This window comes from Triturus cristatus, chromosome 7, assembly GCF_964204655.1.
Source record: "Triturus cristatus chromosome 7, aTriCri1.1, whole genome shotgun sequence".
NCBI lineage: Eukaryota > Metazoa > Chordata > Amphibia > Caudata > Salamandridae > Triturus > Triturus cristatus.
This window is the reverse complement of record NC_140590.1, coordinates 741,925,160-741,941,292: the sequence shown is the minus strand read 5'-3', so window position 1 is coordinate 741,941,292 and position 16,133 is coordinate 741,925,160. Positions and strand designations below refer to the sequence as shown.

The window sequence follows — 16,133 nt, the reverse complement described above, 5'->3', positions numbered from 1 at the left end:
AGGATCACCACACTGACATGACAGCGGTTCGGGACAAGCGGGTGGGAGCACTGATGACATCCCTCACAGAATTTGTCAAGTTAAGTAACTGGCAAGCAAAGAGAGGTGCAAACGTATACAGTTTTACTACTTGCACCAAGCCTACCTGACCCCACTATGTTTGCACAGGATTAACAGAGCTCATTCAGCGGACTGCCCTTGCTGTGGGCTGAACCCGGAGTCCTCCCTTCATATGACCAGGGACTGTTCCAAATTACGAAGCTGGGAGGGGTTCTTGAGGACGTTGGGGGGAGTCACACATGTGTTAGTGGAGACATCTGTTGAACACTGCTTGCTCGGACTGCTCCTGACCCTTAGGCCCGAATACGCTATGGGTTCACATTATTGGGAAAGGTGCTGGCCAAACGGATGGTGGCCATACACTGGACATAGCCTGCACCCCCAACCAGCGGTAAATGGCTGGGGTTATGCAAGAATGGGGCATGGCAGAGGAGAGATGCCTGCGGGCTGTGAACAGCACGAGCGTGCTGAGCAAGATCTGGAACTGTGGGAAGATATGTTGAATGGCCTGTTGGAGGTTTAACTCCTGGCACCTACCCTCTTCCCTGTTTCGGGAAGTCAGGAACTGGAGACACCTTGAGTGGTTGGTTTGCGTACCGGGTAGAGTTTCGAGCCCGGATGGGAAGTTATGTTTTAGTATGCTCCTCAGTGAATGTAATGGTGCTTCGGAGGTGTTGAGGCCCTATTCACCCTCTCTCCTCCGGGGGCCGGTTCCTCCCTTCTTTTTATCCCCATAGGCCATTTTGCAATTTATCCCTCTGCACGCAGTGTCTGGGTGGGATACAGGGGAAGAGTCTCCCATGTTGTCAACTGCTGCTTCTCTATTTTTATGCTGCTGTATATTTTAAGGTTCAATTTACAGGTACATGTTGTACTTTTTCACTATTGTTTATGACATGCATTTGATTGCTTACTCATTCTGTGACCGGTTAAGATGCTGTGCCAGGCACGTTGTTGCCCTGTTTGGTTGCACGATGCCTGTGATATTCCCATGTGCCTTATTTTTTGCATCAAATGCTTATTAATAAGTTTTTTTTTTAAACTTTCACACTTCAAACAGGTTGCAAAGTTTTCGCAACTCGTATTACAGAAGATTTTTCTTGCAAGAAATTTTCCACTAAAAATGCACTTTTTTTACAATTTAAAATTCACAACCTCCGCAAAGTGAGTATCTTTTGCCGCATTCTGAAGTAAGGGTCACAATGTTTGTAGAGGAAAACCTTTGCAACTTCCCACCGCCTTAGTTTCATTCCCAGATAACACTAGCCGTGTGCAGTCTCTCTGCAGGAACACAAAAAGCCTATGGACTTGTGGCATTGTGTACTTTTTGGGGGGCGGGGGGGATATATACCAACATCAGGTGTGGGGGTATATACGAAGGTAGGGACTGGGGTAGGTATATGGTGTGTGTACACGCACTGCTTTGAATATGTACGCAGGCAAGTACTTAGCATTTTAGGCGAGATTGTCTTAATTTATTTATTTATTATTTATATGGCGCACAAACCATCCCCAAGGGGCTCTCTCGGCGCCCAAGAGGCAGGCATCTTCATGCAGAGAATTTCAGTTAAATAGCCAAGTTTTTAGGTGTTTCTTAAAGATACTCAAGGTGGGACACAACAGCAAATCTTCTGGCAACGCATTCCAATATTTGGGAGCCAGGTGGGAAAAGGCTCGGCCACCTTTTTTAATTCTCTGCGTTTGAAGGAGCTTTTGGCCACTGGATCTTCGCTGTCGTACCGGGGTATACCATTCTAATTTCTTAGTTAGGTATTTAGGTCCCCGTCCATAGAGTGCTTTAAAAACTAGGCATAAAAGTTTGAAAACTGCTCTTTTCCTAATAGGAAGCCAATGTAACTCTCTCAATAACGATAGGGATGGAGTACGCGCTGGTTTATTTAATGCTAGGCGTGCCGCCGTATTTTGAATGACTTGTAGCCTAGAGAGCAGGTCCTCCCTCATCCCCACTAGGAGAGCGTTTCCGTAATCTAGTCTACTGACTAGAAGTGCCTGTATCAGAACCCTTCTAGTGGAGAGAGGAATCCAAGGGAAAATCTTTTTTAATGTGTGCATCAGTCCAAAACACTTGCCTGATAGAGTCTTAACATGCTCCTCCATGGATAGGTTATTATCCATTAAAATGCCCAGATGTTTTACCCTTTTTTTTGGGGTGGGAGATTCTCCAAGTTCCCCAGGCCACCACTCCTCTGTCCACAAGTCCTACGCTTTACCAAACAATAAGATCTCAGTTTTGTTGGAATTAAGTTGCAGGTAGTTATTTCTCATTCATGTGGCTATTTTCAGCATACAACGCTTGAATCTGTCTCTGGTCACCGTGGGGTCCTTCTCTATGGCGTCTATCACCTGCGTGTCGTCCGCATAAGAGATGGTTTGGAACCCACAAGATTTTATGACAGTGGCCAGAGACGACACCTAGATATTGAACAGGGAGGGGCTTAAAATGGAGCCTTAAGGTACACCCTTGTCCACCGTTGTAATCTGGGAAACAAGGGTGTCCAGTTGTACACATTGAGATCTATCCGATAGGAAACTCTGCAGCCACTCTAATGCCATCCCTGTGACACCAATCTCTCGTAGTTTATCTAATAGGATTCAGTGAGAGATGGTGTCAAAGGCTGATGACAGATCTAAAAGGACCAACATTGTAGGGGTCCCTTCGTCTAGCAGCAGCCTGATAGTATCTATTACCTCTGTCAAGGCAGACTCCGTGCTGTATCCAGCACGGAAGCCCGACTGCGAGGAGTCCAAAAGATTGTACTGTTCCAGATAGTCTGTAAGTTGTCGGTTGATCAGGGCCTCCATTATTTTTGTAAGTCGGCGCAATCTGCTGAGGGTTTCTTGGGCTGAAGTTTAATAAATGCCTTCTTCCATTTTGATGGAAAGGAGGAGGTTACTAAAGAGAGATTGCAGATTTCACTAATTGATTTACTAACTCCACTGCTAGGTTAGACATGATGTGGGGGGGGGGGGGGGGGGGGAGAGCCACATCAGACGGGGAGCCTGACTTAATAGGTTTCAGCAGTGGTAGTACTTCCTCCCTAGTAATAGTTTCAAAGGTCTCCAGTCTCGGTAGGGAGGAATGATCTGAGATTAGGATTTCTTCCCTGTTCTCCAATCCCTGCTCAAAGGAGTCATACATATTGTCTATCTTACTTTTGAAATACTTGGCAAGCTCATCGCAGAATTCCTGTGTGGGGGGCAAGCAAGATTGCCAGCTCTTGGGGTAGTGAACTCCTTAAGAATCCTAAAGAGTTCTTTGGAAGAACACTTTGCCTCATCTATTCGAGTGGCTAAAAATATTCATCTTGCTATGTTGCAGTTCTTAAGGTACATCCTATGTACTATATTATAGGCCAATCTGTCTTTCCCTAATTTTGATTTCCTCCATTAACGTTCTCCAACTCTGCAAGCGGCTTTCTCCGCCTTTAAGCTATAAGAGTACCATGGAGCCGGGCTAGTTCTATCATGGATTATCGATGTTTTGTTCGGGGCAATAGTATCAAAAGCCCTTATTATCTCGGACTCCAATGTGCATAAAGCTTCATTGATGTCATTACAATCACTAAGTAGCGGAGGAGAGAATACTGTACCAAAGGTTTTTGGCGTTATTTGCCTCCATTGTCTGCGCGTAACTTTCCGCCCTTGCGGCTGACCTAGGCATTTAGGAGCAGAAAAGGAAAAGCTCAAGGCCATGTGGTCCGACCAACTTACTGCTTGAGGTGGTTCTATAATCAGACTGGAAATATTAGAAAAAATATTATCAAGTTAATGACCTGCTATATGTGTCGGATTAAATACTCTAGGAAAGAGGTCTAACGTTTCCTTAACTGCCAGCAGATCAACTGTATCAGTATTGGTATCAATATATAAATGAAAGTTAAAATCACCTAAAAGAAAAAAAAAATTCTGTTTGCAGGACATATGGGGCAAGTGTTTCTAATAGTGAGGCACAAAAGGCCTTCTTATTTTCCCCCCGGAGGGTGATACACTACTGCTCCTGTTACTTTATAGCCCTGGGCGGGTTCTTTATAGCCCTGGGCGGGTTCCATGGATACAATCATCAACTCCATACCAGGAGATGAGATTGTGTCCAGAACTTTTATATTCAAGGTGGGGCGAGTGGCTATAGCCAACCCTCCACCCCTTTTGCCTGTTCTATCCAATCTTGCTACCGTATAATCTGATGGAAATGCGATAGCTAGAGAGGGAGAGGAATGTGTATGTAGCCATGTCTCTGTAAAAAAATAGATGTCTGGTTTTCCGATCATCTAAAAGATCCCAGACTTCCGTGGCATGCTTAGATATGGACCTAGCATTAATATATAGCCCGTGAAAGGTAACATCTTGCGTCTTATCTTTAGAGAGTACATATGCATATATGATTTTGTGTGTCTTTGTGCGTAACTGTGGTACTAGATGTGTGTTTGCACAAGTTCTGTTTATAGGCCCAAGCCCATTGGCGCAAAGATAGGAGTGAACGAATACAACAGGAAGCACCAGTGACGGGAGGATGCAATGAAGCAATCATGCAATGAGAGTGCAATCCATCAGCTTGCACCAGAGACCGCAGAAAGCACAATAAAAGTAGTAAAGACAATTTGCGAGGGGGAAGGACTGAACCAGACTACAGTGAAGAGCAACCCCCCCCCCCCACATTCACGTTCTAAGCACTCAATCTGATGGCAAGGAGCACACACGAAGTGCGACAACACCTCCAAACTAAAAGGGTCATTGACCCTCCACTATATCGTAATAGCCACAGCACCCACGACGACAGACCAGCACAAACCCGTGTTTATTGGAAGGTGAGGAAAGCAGAAACAGAAATTGGGAAAAAAGTCCTAAGGGTGATTCATACTGCTGATTTCCTACCTTCTCGATGCTCACAAAACCTACCTAGGTTCCAGTTTAGTGTAGCTTAATTAGTACCATTTAGTTTCCTCTAAGAGAGGTCGGTTAAGGGGCGAAACAGAGAGGAGTTGCATAGATTGATGAGTTGTAGAGATACGAGGTTCACAAGCTAGTTCATAAGATCCCCTCTCCATGCTAGTGAATCCCTCTAGTCTAGAGGTCCGGAGATCTTCGAGCTTATCGCATGGCCACCTCCAATTGTAACAACAGACCTGGTAGACTCTCCCTTGGCCACTTAGGACCAACCAAGAGTCTGCAGTCTTACCACATTCAGTCCCTTAATGATCCACGGCCCTGCAAGCCAGCCACTTACCAATCCCAAAACAGTCCAGGAACCCACCTAGTTGTTCTAGAGCAATGTGATGACCTGCAATGTAACCATTATGGTGGCCAACAAGACTCCTACCTGCATTCCTTGGCGGAAACTGTAGAAAGGTTTGCCACAACCCCGGATGCCCTGGAGCAGTGTACAGACCTGCTAGGCCTTATTCTGTACTGATAACATGAAAAGTCTCTCACCAGGCAGCCTCAAGTAATTAAAAGATCTATATACACTACCAAACTGGCCAGTCTAGGAAGGTCACGAGAACAACAGATGCTTACCTCGCCACTCTTGACCAGTGCAATGATCTGCAAGCCTTAAAACTGTCCATGATTAACCAATGAAACCTGCAATCCTCCCACTGGGGCACCCATAACTGGTCCAGAGACTCCTTAGTTTCAAGTAGTACATAATGCCCTCATGGCCACCAACATGGATGACCCCAGTAGCCAAATGCTACTCAGCATCTCCGTTGCATCAATACTCTGAACAACCAAGCCCAGATCCGCACACTGGAAATGCATGGCCGTATCAGATTAGGTCCTGCAGTCATTTCCCTCCAACCTGCTACTATTTGTCAAGATAGGAACCTTAAGATTACAGAAACTACGTGCTCCTATGGAGCACCACACTGTGGCATCCTGTACTAAATCATCTTCAGCCTCTACATGGAGCCCACTGGGACCCTATTTATCAACTACATCATCAAGCTCAAACACAGATGACAAAGAACTCTACCTGAAAATCCTAATCGCTCACAACATTTAGTGACCCAAAACCTGCCTGTATCTCATTCAAAACTAACTCCGAACACCTTCCGAAAACGCAACCCAAATAAGACAGAATTCCTGATGTTCGTCAATAGCAACAACCAACAACAAATTCCAATCTGACACACCTAAAGAAAATAGACAGCTTCTCCCCACCTGACATTCAACATATCACCAACTTGGATTCAACCTTCGACACAGAATTTGGCTGCGAAGTACACATTGTCCAAAAAAAAAGAAAGAAAAAAAAAAAAAGAGGCAACATAGTACCAGCTGTCTTCCTGAAGAAAATGAAACCTAAGCTCTGTGAAACACACGTCACAGCAACAGTTCAAATATTAGCAGACTTACATGTTACATGTTCCAGGGTTTTTCTGAAAGTATATTGTCCTCATGCAGCAGCATGTCACCTCACGGCCTACATTGGAACTACACCTGCATCCAATCCAAGGCTGTTAATCTTCAAGACCAGATGCATCACACACGACTACCAGAAACTAAAGCACTGCACACCTGGAAGGGAAAAAACCCCACCTCGGGCACCCATTGTTGTTCTAGAAGGCAGGACATTGTCATATTGGAAACAAATTGTAAACACAAAAACAAAAAGTAGGATTTTCGTATCCATGCTACCAGGAACTGGAATATCAACATCAGAAAGGCCCTATCCTGAAAAGATCTGAAATCGCCTATTCAAGAACGCTACACTGCTATCCAATAGAAATCACCATTGTAAGATTATGCTTTTTGGAGATAATGAATCATATACCTACAATTATAATTAGATAAGAGCACCAGTTCAAGCGTGTTCTGTATACAGCCAGGTTTCTAAGCTTTACTAACAACCGCTGCGGATCTTTCTCAAGGTTGGGCAATGCAATGTTGAACAGCTTTTACTGAGGAGTTGACTCCCAACTTAACTGCCGAACTTAGCCTCTGGCAGGAATAAAAAACGTGAACTTATTTTGTATGTAACATGGGCCCTTACCATGTACAGCCCTACGGGCCAAGCGCAAAGATTTGAAACTGACCCGCTGGACAATCAATAACCAATTAAGAGAATCCCATTCTAGGGAATCGGAAGGCATCTACGACCATTGTAAAGCTAGTTTTGCAGCGACATTCTAAATATGCTATAAGCGCTTAAGTGTGCCTACTGCACATTCCGAGAATAGGAAATTGCCATTATCCATATGGCTCACAATTAATAGCCAGACAACCATAGGCCAAGCTTGAGATGGCAAGGGTGGTTCAGCAGTCCAATGCTCCCTAGCTAGGTCTGTGATATGTGAATATGCATACACACAAACCAGGCCATACCTAAGCATTGGGCTATTCTCTAGAGAACAAAACCTCCAGTCAGCAACTCTTAGGGGACTTTCAGGCCTCCCTACTGGCCACCCCTTACCACATGCAAACCAAAGCGTTTCCAACTGGTTATGTGACAGATGATGTGAAATATGCAACTTTTCCACACTGGCATCCTGAACCTGATCAAAGACCAGCAGGTCGCCTAATTCGCTGTCCCTAACCAGGTTTAGAGATGCGGGCACATGCACTATTCAGGTTTACTGATCCCACAAAGTCTTGGTTATCGATTAGGATGCTGTAACTCACCTGCTCATCCACCTAGCTCATATGTGGCTCATCATTTAAGTAAGTCCTAAAGACGCGCTAGATTCCTAGAAACAGATCTTTGGCCGACACAGGCTCAGCGTCACCTTGAGTTATTCACCTTTAAGATCTATGCAGATCCTTCTCTTAAATGTATGTAAGAGGTCAAGTGTAACACCAGCAATCAAGGCTCTGCTTTTTAGCCAAAAGCTGTTGTATTCGGGGACTTCTACTTTCCTTTTAAAGTTTACATATGGACTGAAAACTCTTGGCATTCAAAGTGCTGCTGTTTGTTAAAAACCCAGCAATAATCAATCAATCAGGGTGTTTAAAGCGTGCTACTCACCCGTGAGGGTCTAAAAGGCGCCGGGCAGGGGGGGGGGGAGGGAGGTTGGGGGCAAACATGACATGAGGCAACTTGGCAGTCCCTTCACCATATCATGATACGATAAAAAGGATACTACCTTGAAACTAATGATTTTACAAGACCCCTCTCAAACTGGTTTCAGGGCTACCAACAGCATGGAGGCAACGCTACTGGCAGTATCGGATAACATCAGATCTTGTACTGACCAGGGAGGAGCCGTAGCTTTGATACTTTTAGACCTGTCGGCAGCGTTCGACACGGTCTCACATAATAGAATGCTGGAAACCCTTCATGAAAAGGGAATCCACTCTACAGCTCTGAAATGGCTCAGTTCGTTTTTTAGTAATTGAACACAAACAGTTCAACTAGGTCATTTCCAATCTAAATCTAGAACCATCAGCTGCGGTGTCCCACAGGGAGCATCGCTAAGCCCCACTTCATTTAACGCCTATGTTTCATCTCTGGCGGAAATTAGTAGAAAGTGGGGAATTGGTATTTGCTCCTACTCAGACGACACACAGCTGATGGTGGCCCTTGAGGAAAGACCTGAAGTCACCAAAATAAAGTTACATAACTGCTTCTCAGAAATGGCACAATGGATGCAGGAGCATTGTTTGAAATTAAATGCAGGGAAATCAGAAATCCTGCTCTTTGGAGGGGCCAAGCTGATTTGGGACGCCACATGGTGGCCACAAACACTTGGGGCTGCTCCAATCCCTAAGCAATGCACAAGAAATCTGGGCATCTTCATTGATGACACCTTATCCATGAAGGACCATGTGCGGGCCCTTTGTGGTAAGGGCTTTGACACCCTGAAACTGTTAAACAGGCTCTTCCCCTGAATCCCGCTGGACTGCAGAAGAACAGTCAAGCAAGCCCTGCTTATAAGTCAACTCGACTATGGAAACGCCTTATTCGTGGGCATGAATGGGTTTCTCTTCACGCGGCTACAGGTGCTTCAAAACGCCGCAGCTAAACTAGTGTGCAATAAAAGCAGACTAAGCTCAGCATCGATGTGAATGAAAAACCTGCACTGGCTACCTATGCGTCAAAGAGCTGTATTTAAACTGCTCAGTCACGCACACAAAGTACTGTATCAAAGCGGCCCCAAAATACTTCAGGGGAAAATTGAGTTCCATGTCCCCACAAGGAGCTAACTGTCTCTACATCAAGCATTGGCCAGAACTAAACGCATCAAGAAAGTAAGGTCTGGAGGGCGCTCCTTCTCATATCTGGCAGCCAAGAAATGGAACGAACTCCCCTTAGATTTACGGCTCACATCTAACTATCTGGTGTTCCGAAAAAAACTGAAAACCCATCTGTTCCCCAAAAACTAATACCCACTTGTTCTCCCTGTACCAGTAGTTTAGCCCTCTCTTTCGCTACTAGCACCTTGATATCCCCTGGGATGAATGCTGCGCTCTATAAATAAATAAACAAATAAAATACCACTATGAAATTAGAGGACATTCCGAAGCAATATTAAAACATACATTTTCAATTAACAGTTATGAATAAATGAAAAGATCAACCTCTCAGCGGATGGGTGTTGAGAGGACCTTGGTTTCAAAATTAAAAGGATTGGGACAGGCCCGGGTGAGCACCAATCCTCAGTAAGCAAGGATAGCGCTGAATTCCTTGTAAGAACAAGAACAGGCCTGTGACTGTTAGTATAGTGACAACAGCAGGACAGCGATTATCTAGTCTACACGCCGGTATGTACTGGCAGTGCTAATAAATACTTCCAGGAGGTGTTCTCCAAAAATGACTGGTGTCAGACCATCTCTTTGACATTAGAAATATTTTCGTTGTGATTTGGATTTACAAACATCGGTGTTCTATTTCACTATTGCATGCCAGGTTGTGAGTGCTGTAAAGGGCCCCTGTATCCTTTATGTATTTAATAACATATGGTTGCCTAATAACCCTGTCAAGAAATATTGGGAACACCCATGTAAATGATTCACTGGTGACTCTCCAATCGTTTCTAATGGCTGCACAAGCAAGAGATGCCAGCCAGTGTCCTATTCATTGCTGCAGTGCCTATTTGTACTGTCAATGAACTAAAAGGCTTTCAGTTCAAAGGGGAATTGTTGCAAACGCTGCAGCACAACCATTGCACTTTTCACAGACAGCCAATCGGCTGCCTGCGTGGAAAGTGGAGGATTGGAGGCCGACTTTACGATACCATGGCCTCCTCTAAGGTGCCCTGCTCAAAAATTCTGCGACAACAAACAATCAGGAGCTCCTACGCCACTTAAGCACTGGCTTAGAACAGGCATCATTTAACTAATAAAAAGCGCCCCGTTGGAGACAGCCTTACCTTCGCCTCCAGTCATCAAAAAGGCGCTCTACCCTGTAACTTCACAAGTAAGCCAACACACAAACCTATAAATGTATGTGTTAATGTTATCAAGCCAAGGAAAAGTGAAGAAAATTAGTGTGGTATCAAAGAGCAATGGTGGAGCCAGGGCAAGGTATGTGACATCCTCTGTGCACGATAATGGAGTAAAACAACGTCTATCAAACGCATTTTGTGTGCATGGTATTGTAGTGTGTTGTAGGCTTATTATTAATGAATTAACATTTATAACAAACACAAACATTTGATTGTTTTTGGCATTTGGTGGCTGCTGCGGGTGCATTATGCACTCACCTATTTTACTGTGATTGAACTCATGACCGGCTGATTACAAGAGGATTTCTACAACAAACACGTTGACTAAATGTAAAACATCATAAGAACACAATCCAGATACCTGCAGGTTGGTTATTTATGCATTTTTATAAAGTGCAGACTTTACCCGAAGGTGTCAGAGCGTTGTACAATAGAACCTGTTACGTTACATGAGAGAAATGTTACAAAATAGAACGTACAAAAATAGCAGGACACAGAATCAAACACAGCAAGCAAGAGGAACACAATATCAAACACAGCAAGCAAGGAATGTACAAAAAATAAATAAATATAACAAATTTACAATGACTAACGAACTTCCTGGCGGGGTCTGAGAATGAAGGAATTAGTTCTGAAAGTGTCTTTGGAATAGAAGAGATTTGAGGTCCGCTTTGAAGATCCGGATGGAGGTGGTGGCACGGAGCAAAGGAGGAAGCGAGACCTCAAATCTGAGAACGATTGAGCCATCAATTGTTCCCTTTTGAAGGAGGGGGGGGCTCAAGCAGGAACTTTTTCGCATTCCGAGAAGGTCTCAAGCCTCCGGACAATTTCAGTTTATTCGCCAGATAGCGATGGGAGGAAGAGCGCAAGGCTTTGTGGGTGATGCAAGCGGTTTTATAAATAGCTCTAGCCTCGATGGGAAGCCATCAGAGAGAAGACAGGATAGGAGTGATGTGGTCACTTCGTTTGGACCCTGAAGTGAAGCGAGCTGCTGAATGGAGGACGGATTTAAGGGGGGAGAGGAGAGATTTGGGAAGGCCAGTCAGAAGAGAATTACAATAATCCAGTCTAGAGAGAACTAGTGATTGGACCAAGGTTTTTAGATCTTTCTCCGGGAAGAACCGACGAATCCCCCACAGAAGGCCCAGCTGATAACGTGCGTTCTTGGCAATGGAGTTGATGTGTGAGATTAGGTTGAGTCTTTTGTCAAGTATGACACCTAGGGATTTAGCGCAGTCGACAATGATGGGTTTACTGTTGAGTAAATTTAGCTGATCCATCCAGGATTGAACAGGGGGCGGGGAGAGAGAGGTAGAAAGGAGGAGGAATTCAGTTTTGGAGGGATTGAGAATGAGTTGGTGAACTAACATCCAGTTGTGAATAGAGTTGAGAGTAGAGTTGAGTAGTGAGAGATCTTGAGAGGAAGACACCTTGTGGTAGATTTGGGTGTTATCTGCATAGAGATGGTAGAGGATTCCAGATTTGCTTAGGAGGTTCCGTAATGGTTCCAGATACAGATTAAACAGAGTGGGTGCAAGGATGGAACCTTGAGGGACGGTTACACTCAGGGATTCTAAACAGGGGCAGTATTTTTTGCCAGTTTCATGTTGATTCAAACCTCGGATTAGCAGTTTGGAAACTCCGGCTCTCTGGGATAGCTGCATACATTTCCGAGGCCATCTTATTTTGAATGAATAGATATAACATAACGTGCATTTGTACCTTGCGGCTAAATAACAGATGTTTACTGTTATCCAACTCAATGGTACTCATTTTATCGACTTCAGAAAGAATTAAAGGATGAGTGGAACTGAACCTATGACCATAAGGTTCAGCACAGGCCCCTGCAGTGGATGCATTAGTTCACTAAGCCACCAGACCCGGCATGAACCCTGAATTGCTTTACACCTAGAGACCTATGTAATAAGCTCCTGGAGTGCCTAAGATTTTCATACAGTGGATCTATCTGTGACTAATAAAGTAAAAGCGAACAACAGTTGATACATGTAAATTTTTGTGGCGATATGTTGAGCGTTTCTATTTTTCAGTTATGTTGTTTTGAAACTCTTGCGCCGCATTGCTATATGGCAAACACGCACTACATGAAGCAGGTCACAGAGCCGCCGCTGATGGAAATGCTGAGCCGCCATTGAAACGACAACCAACGAGCCCCCCTTTTCCCTGTGGAAATTACACTCACCATTCCCCTCTTCGCTCCTCAGTACCATCTTCGGTTCAGTTCAGTGGCGCTTCAATGCGGCCTTGTATGAGCTATGGCGGTTTTCAGTTTGTCCAACTGAGTTGGGGGAGGGTTCGCTGCCTGCGCAGGAGTGGTAAATTACGCCTCGTTTCCAGGAGGGGGGCGCCGAACTGCTCAGGTGAGTGGTGGGCCCAGCCTTCGTAGGTCCGGGTAGGGCACGGTGTTCGTGTTGTGGCGCACGCTGCAGGAAACACCGAAGGCACCCTCGATCACAAGCCACACCGCTTCCCTGCTCAGCTCCAGCAACAAACCCGCCCACCCGCTGTACGCCAATCGTCTGCCCCTTGCCCGGACAGGCGTCACGGACGCACCGCACCCAAGAGGCAGCACAGAAGGGGGCACCACACCCTTTTCCTGTCACACTGGCTCAGTCTTCTGTTTCTGTACTTAACGTGGAGCTTAACCCCTTCTCACCCATGCCTGCGCTCTAAGCAACTGACAGCAAAGATGTGGTTAAAGTATTGCAAACCCACCCTCACCACACAAATTCCACAGACAAGGCTGAAAGCTCACACAACTTAGTGCCATAGTTCCCGTACCAATTTCTGTTATATATGACAGACGAGTAGCACACCCTGTCTTTGTTTCGTAGGTTTCAATGCTTAAACTAGTTGTATTCGATGTTTAAAGTTTTAGTGAGGGTCACCAACATTAAAATGCTGGTCCAACTTAAGGACTCCGGAGAAATGCATTGGACAAAACAAACGGCTGCTGGGATAACATTGTCATTTTTTTGGCTAATAAAATATTTAACTGTGAGGGACTAGTTGGACCCTCCAATCTGGGGTCACTAGAAATCTAAGGTTTTTAGGTCTGACCTAGACCCTGCATTAGCTGTCTCGTCAGTTTCATATAACAAGCACGAGCTGATCGCCTTTGGGCTTTGTCAGTGCAATTTTTTTGGGGGTCATGGGTTTTGCAAAATACTGTTCGCCAGATGCAGAGCTCTCATTAGTCTAAAACAAATGTTAAAAAAGTGATTTTGTTTTGGTTTTGAAAAGACCATATTATCATAGTAGCTCTGGGACTTAATGGAACTACTTTCTGTGTGGATGAGCTGCTTGTAAAAGGAAAGAATGTTGTTAACTCACAGTGAAGTCAACCAATTGTTAAGTGGACTGACCCACTGCCCCATGCTTTACTGGGGGGGAAGAAAAATGTGAATGATATAGTAACAGACCAATGGACAAAGAGGGCAGACCGAGAGCCCAAAGTACTTTATACATACAATTTTGGTAAAAATCAAAAAGTATTGGCTAATGACCACTGTAACATAAATCATAAAAAAGTCACATATATAGAGACATAGAACACCTTAGGGGTTAACTCTTCATCCACTAGTCTGTTCAACTGTAATTCCAATTTTGTTTTTGCCCACCACCACCCATTTGCTTTTGCCCACCTCCTTCCCCTCTGGTACTGCATTCTACCTAGTCACATCCGCCCAAAAAGTAGTTCACTTCAGCACCAGGGCTGGTGTGCTGATGGTTTACTTTGACAATTTTATCACATTAAGATGTTTTTTCATATTTTTTATTGATTATTGTGTTTAAACTAAGTCATCAGATAGCACTAATTTAAAGGTGTATATATAAGAGCCCCACTCAGGGTTAAGGTGCTTACATTGCGGTGAGTTATCGAGTGGAAGTATATGATCTTTCCCCATTATGGGTACAACTACAATATTAAACAGTGCCTAAAAGATACAACTGTGTATGTAAGTAACCTGCGTCCATTGGGTAAAACAGGCACTGGATACCCAAACCAGCACTGGCAAAGCCAATAGGTCTCACCTATGCAAGAGCTACTGCCTTTGCCAATAGGTTTTAGCCATGTTGTAGTTCAGCGTGGCTGCTGTTCAGCATGGCTAAAAGTTCATGGGGTAAAGGAGAGTGGCGTGGAGTGACGTAAAGTGGAGTAGAGTGGAGTGTCGTGTCATGAATGGAGTAGAGTGTCAGACTGGAAGGGCGTAGAGTTGCATGGAGTAGAGTGGCATAGAGTGTCGTGGAGTGGTGTAGATGGCTTTGAATGGGGTTGAGTGCTGCAGAGCGGCGTAGAGCGGAGTAGATTGTCATCGAGTGGAGAACTGGAGAAAAGTGGAATGGTGTAGAGTGTTGTAGAGTGCAGTGGCATAGAAGAGAGTGAAGTGGCATAGAGTGTCAGAGTGGAGTAGCGTAGAGAGGAGTAGAGTAGCATAGAGTGGAGTGGAGTAAAGTGGCATGGGGTGGCATAAAGGGAGTTGCATAGAGCGTTGTAGAGTTGAGTAGTATAGAGTGACACAGAGTGTTGTAGAGTGGAGTGACATAAAGTGGAGTAGAGTTTAACGGAGTAGATCATCATAGAGTGGAGTGTCATGGAGTGGAGTAGAGTGGCCTAGAGTGAAGTGACGCAAAGTACAGTGGTGCAGAGTAGATTGGTATACAGTGCATTGGCATAGAGTGCATTGGCGTAGAGTGCATGGGCGTAGAGTGCATGGGCGTAGAGTGCATTGACAGAGTGCATTGACATAGAGTGCATTGACATAGAGTGCATTGACATAGAGTGCATTGGAGCAGAGTGCATTGGAGCAGAGTGCATTGGAGCAGAGTGCATTGGAGCAGAGTGCATTGGAGCAGAGTGCATTGGCGCAGAGTAGAGTGAAGTGGTGTAGAGTAGAGTGGAGTGGTTCAGGGTGGAGTGGTGCAGGATAGAGTGGTGTGGAGTAGAGTGGCACAGACAGCAGTGGTGTACAGTAGAGTGCATTTGTGCAGAACTGATTAGAGTGGCATGAAGTGAGGCAGAGAGTTTTGGCGTAGGGTGCAAAAGAGTGGCATAGAGTTGAGAAGTGCAGAATAGAATGCAGTGGCGCAGAGTAGAATAGAGTGATATAGAGTGCAGTGACGTAGAGCGTAATGGTGTTGCGTGGCATATTGTGCAGTGGTGCAGAGCAGAGTTGCATAGAGTTCAGTGCAGAGAGTACAGTTTTACAGAATAGAGTGTTGTAGAGTGCAGTGGCATAGTGCAGTGGAGAAGAGTAGAGTGGGACAGAGTGCAGTTGCGTGGAGTAGGGTACAGTGCAGTGGCAGAGTAGTGGCATGGAGTAGAATGGTGTAGATTGTTTTATAGTGGAGTGGAGTGGCGTAGAGTGGAGGGGTGCAGGGTACAGTGCAGTGGCGCACAGTGCAGTAGCTTAGAGTGCAGTGTTTCAGAGTAGAGTGGCCAAGTGGAGTGGCGTACGGTGGAGTGATGTAGAGTAGAGTTGCATAGAGTGCATCGGCGTAGAGTGCAGTGATGCAGAGTAGAATACAGTGGCGTGACACCGAGTAGAGTGGAGTGGCGCTGAGTGGACCCGAGTGGAGTGGCGCTGAGTGGAGTGGGATGGAGTAGATTGTTTCAGAGTAGGGTGGAGTGGTGCACAATATAGTACAGTA

The 16,133-nt window shown here is 45.1% G+C and overlaps 1 protein-coding gene across 2 annotated transcripts in view; it reads right to left on the bottom strand.

Moving 5' to 3' along the window:
* Positions 1-16,133, bottom strand: part of CYTH1 (cytohesin 1) — a 765,922-nt gene that overhangs the window by 530,388 nt on the left and 219,401 nt on the right. The window contains exon 1 of one of the 2 annotated variants that reach the window (XM_085617467.1): positions 12,664-12,998. The exons of the other annotated variant lie outside the window; for it this stretch is intronic. Within the exon in view, the coding sequence (XP_085473593.1) occupies positions 12,664-12,691 (28 nt within the window). The 5' untranslated portion in view covers positions 12,692-12,998. Of the gene's footprint in view, positions 1-12,663; positions 12,999-16,133 lie in introns of those variants that run through there. 2 annotated transcript variants of the gene reach the window in all.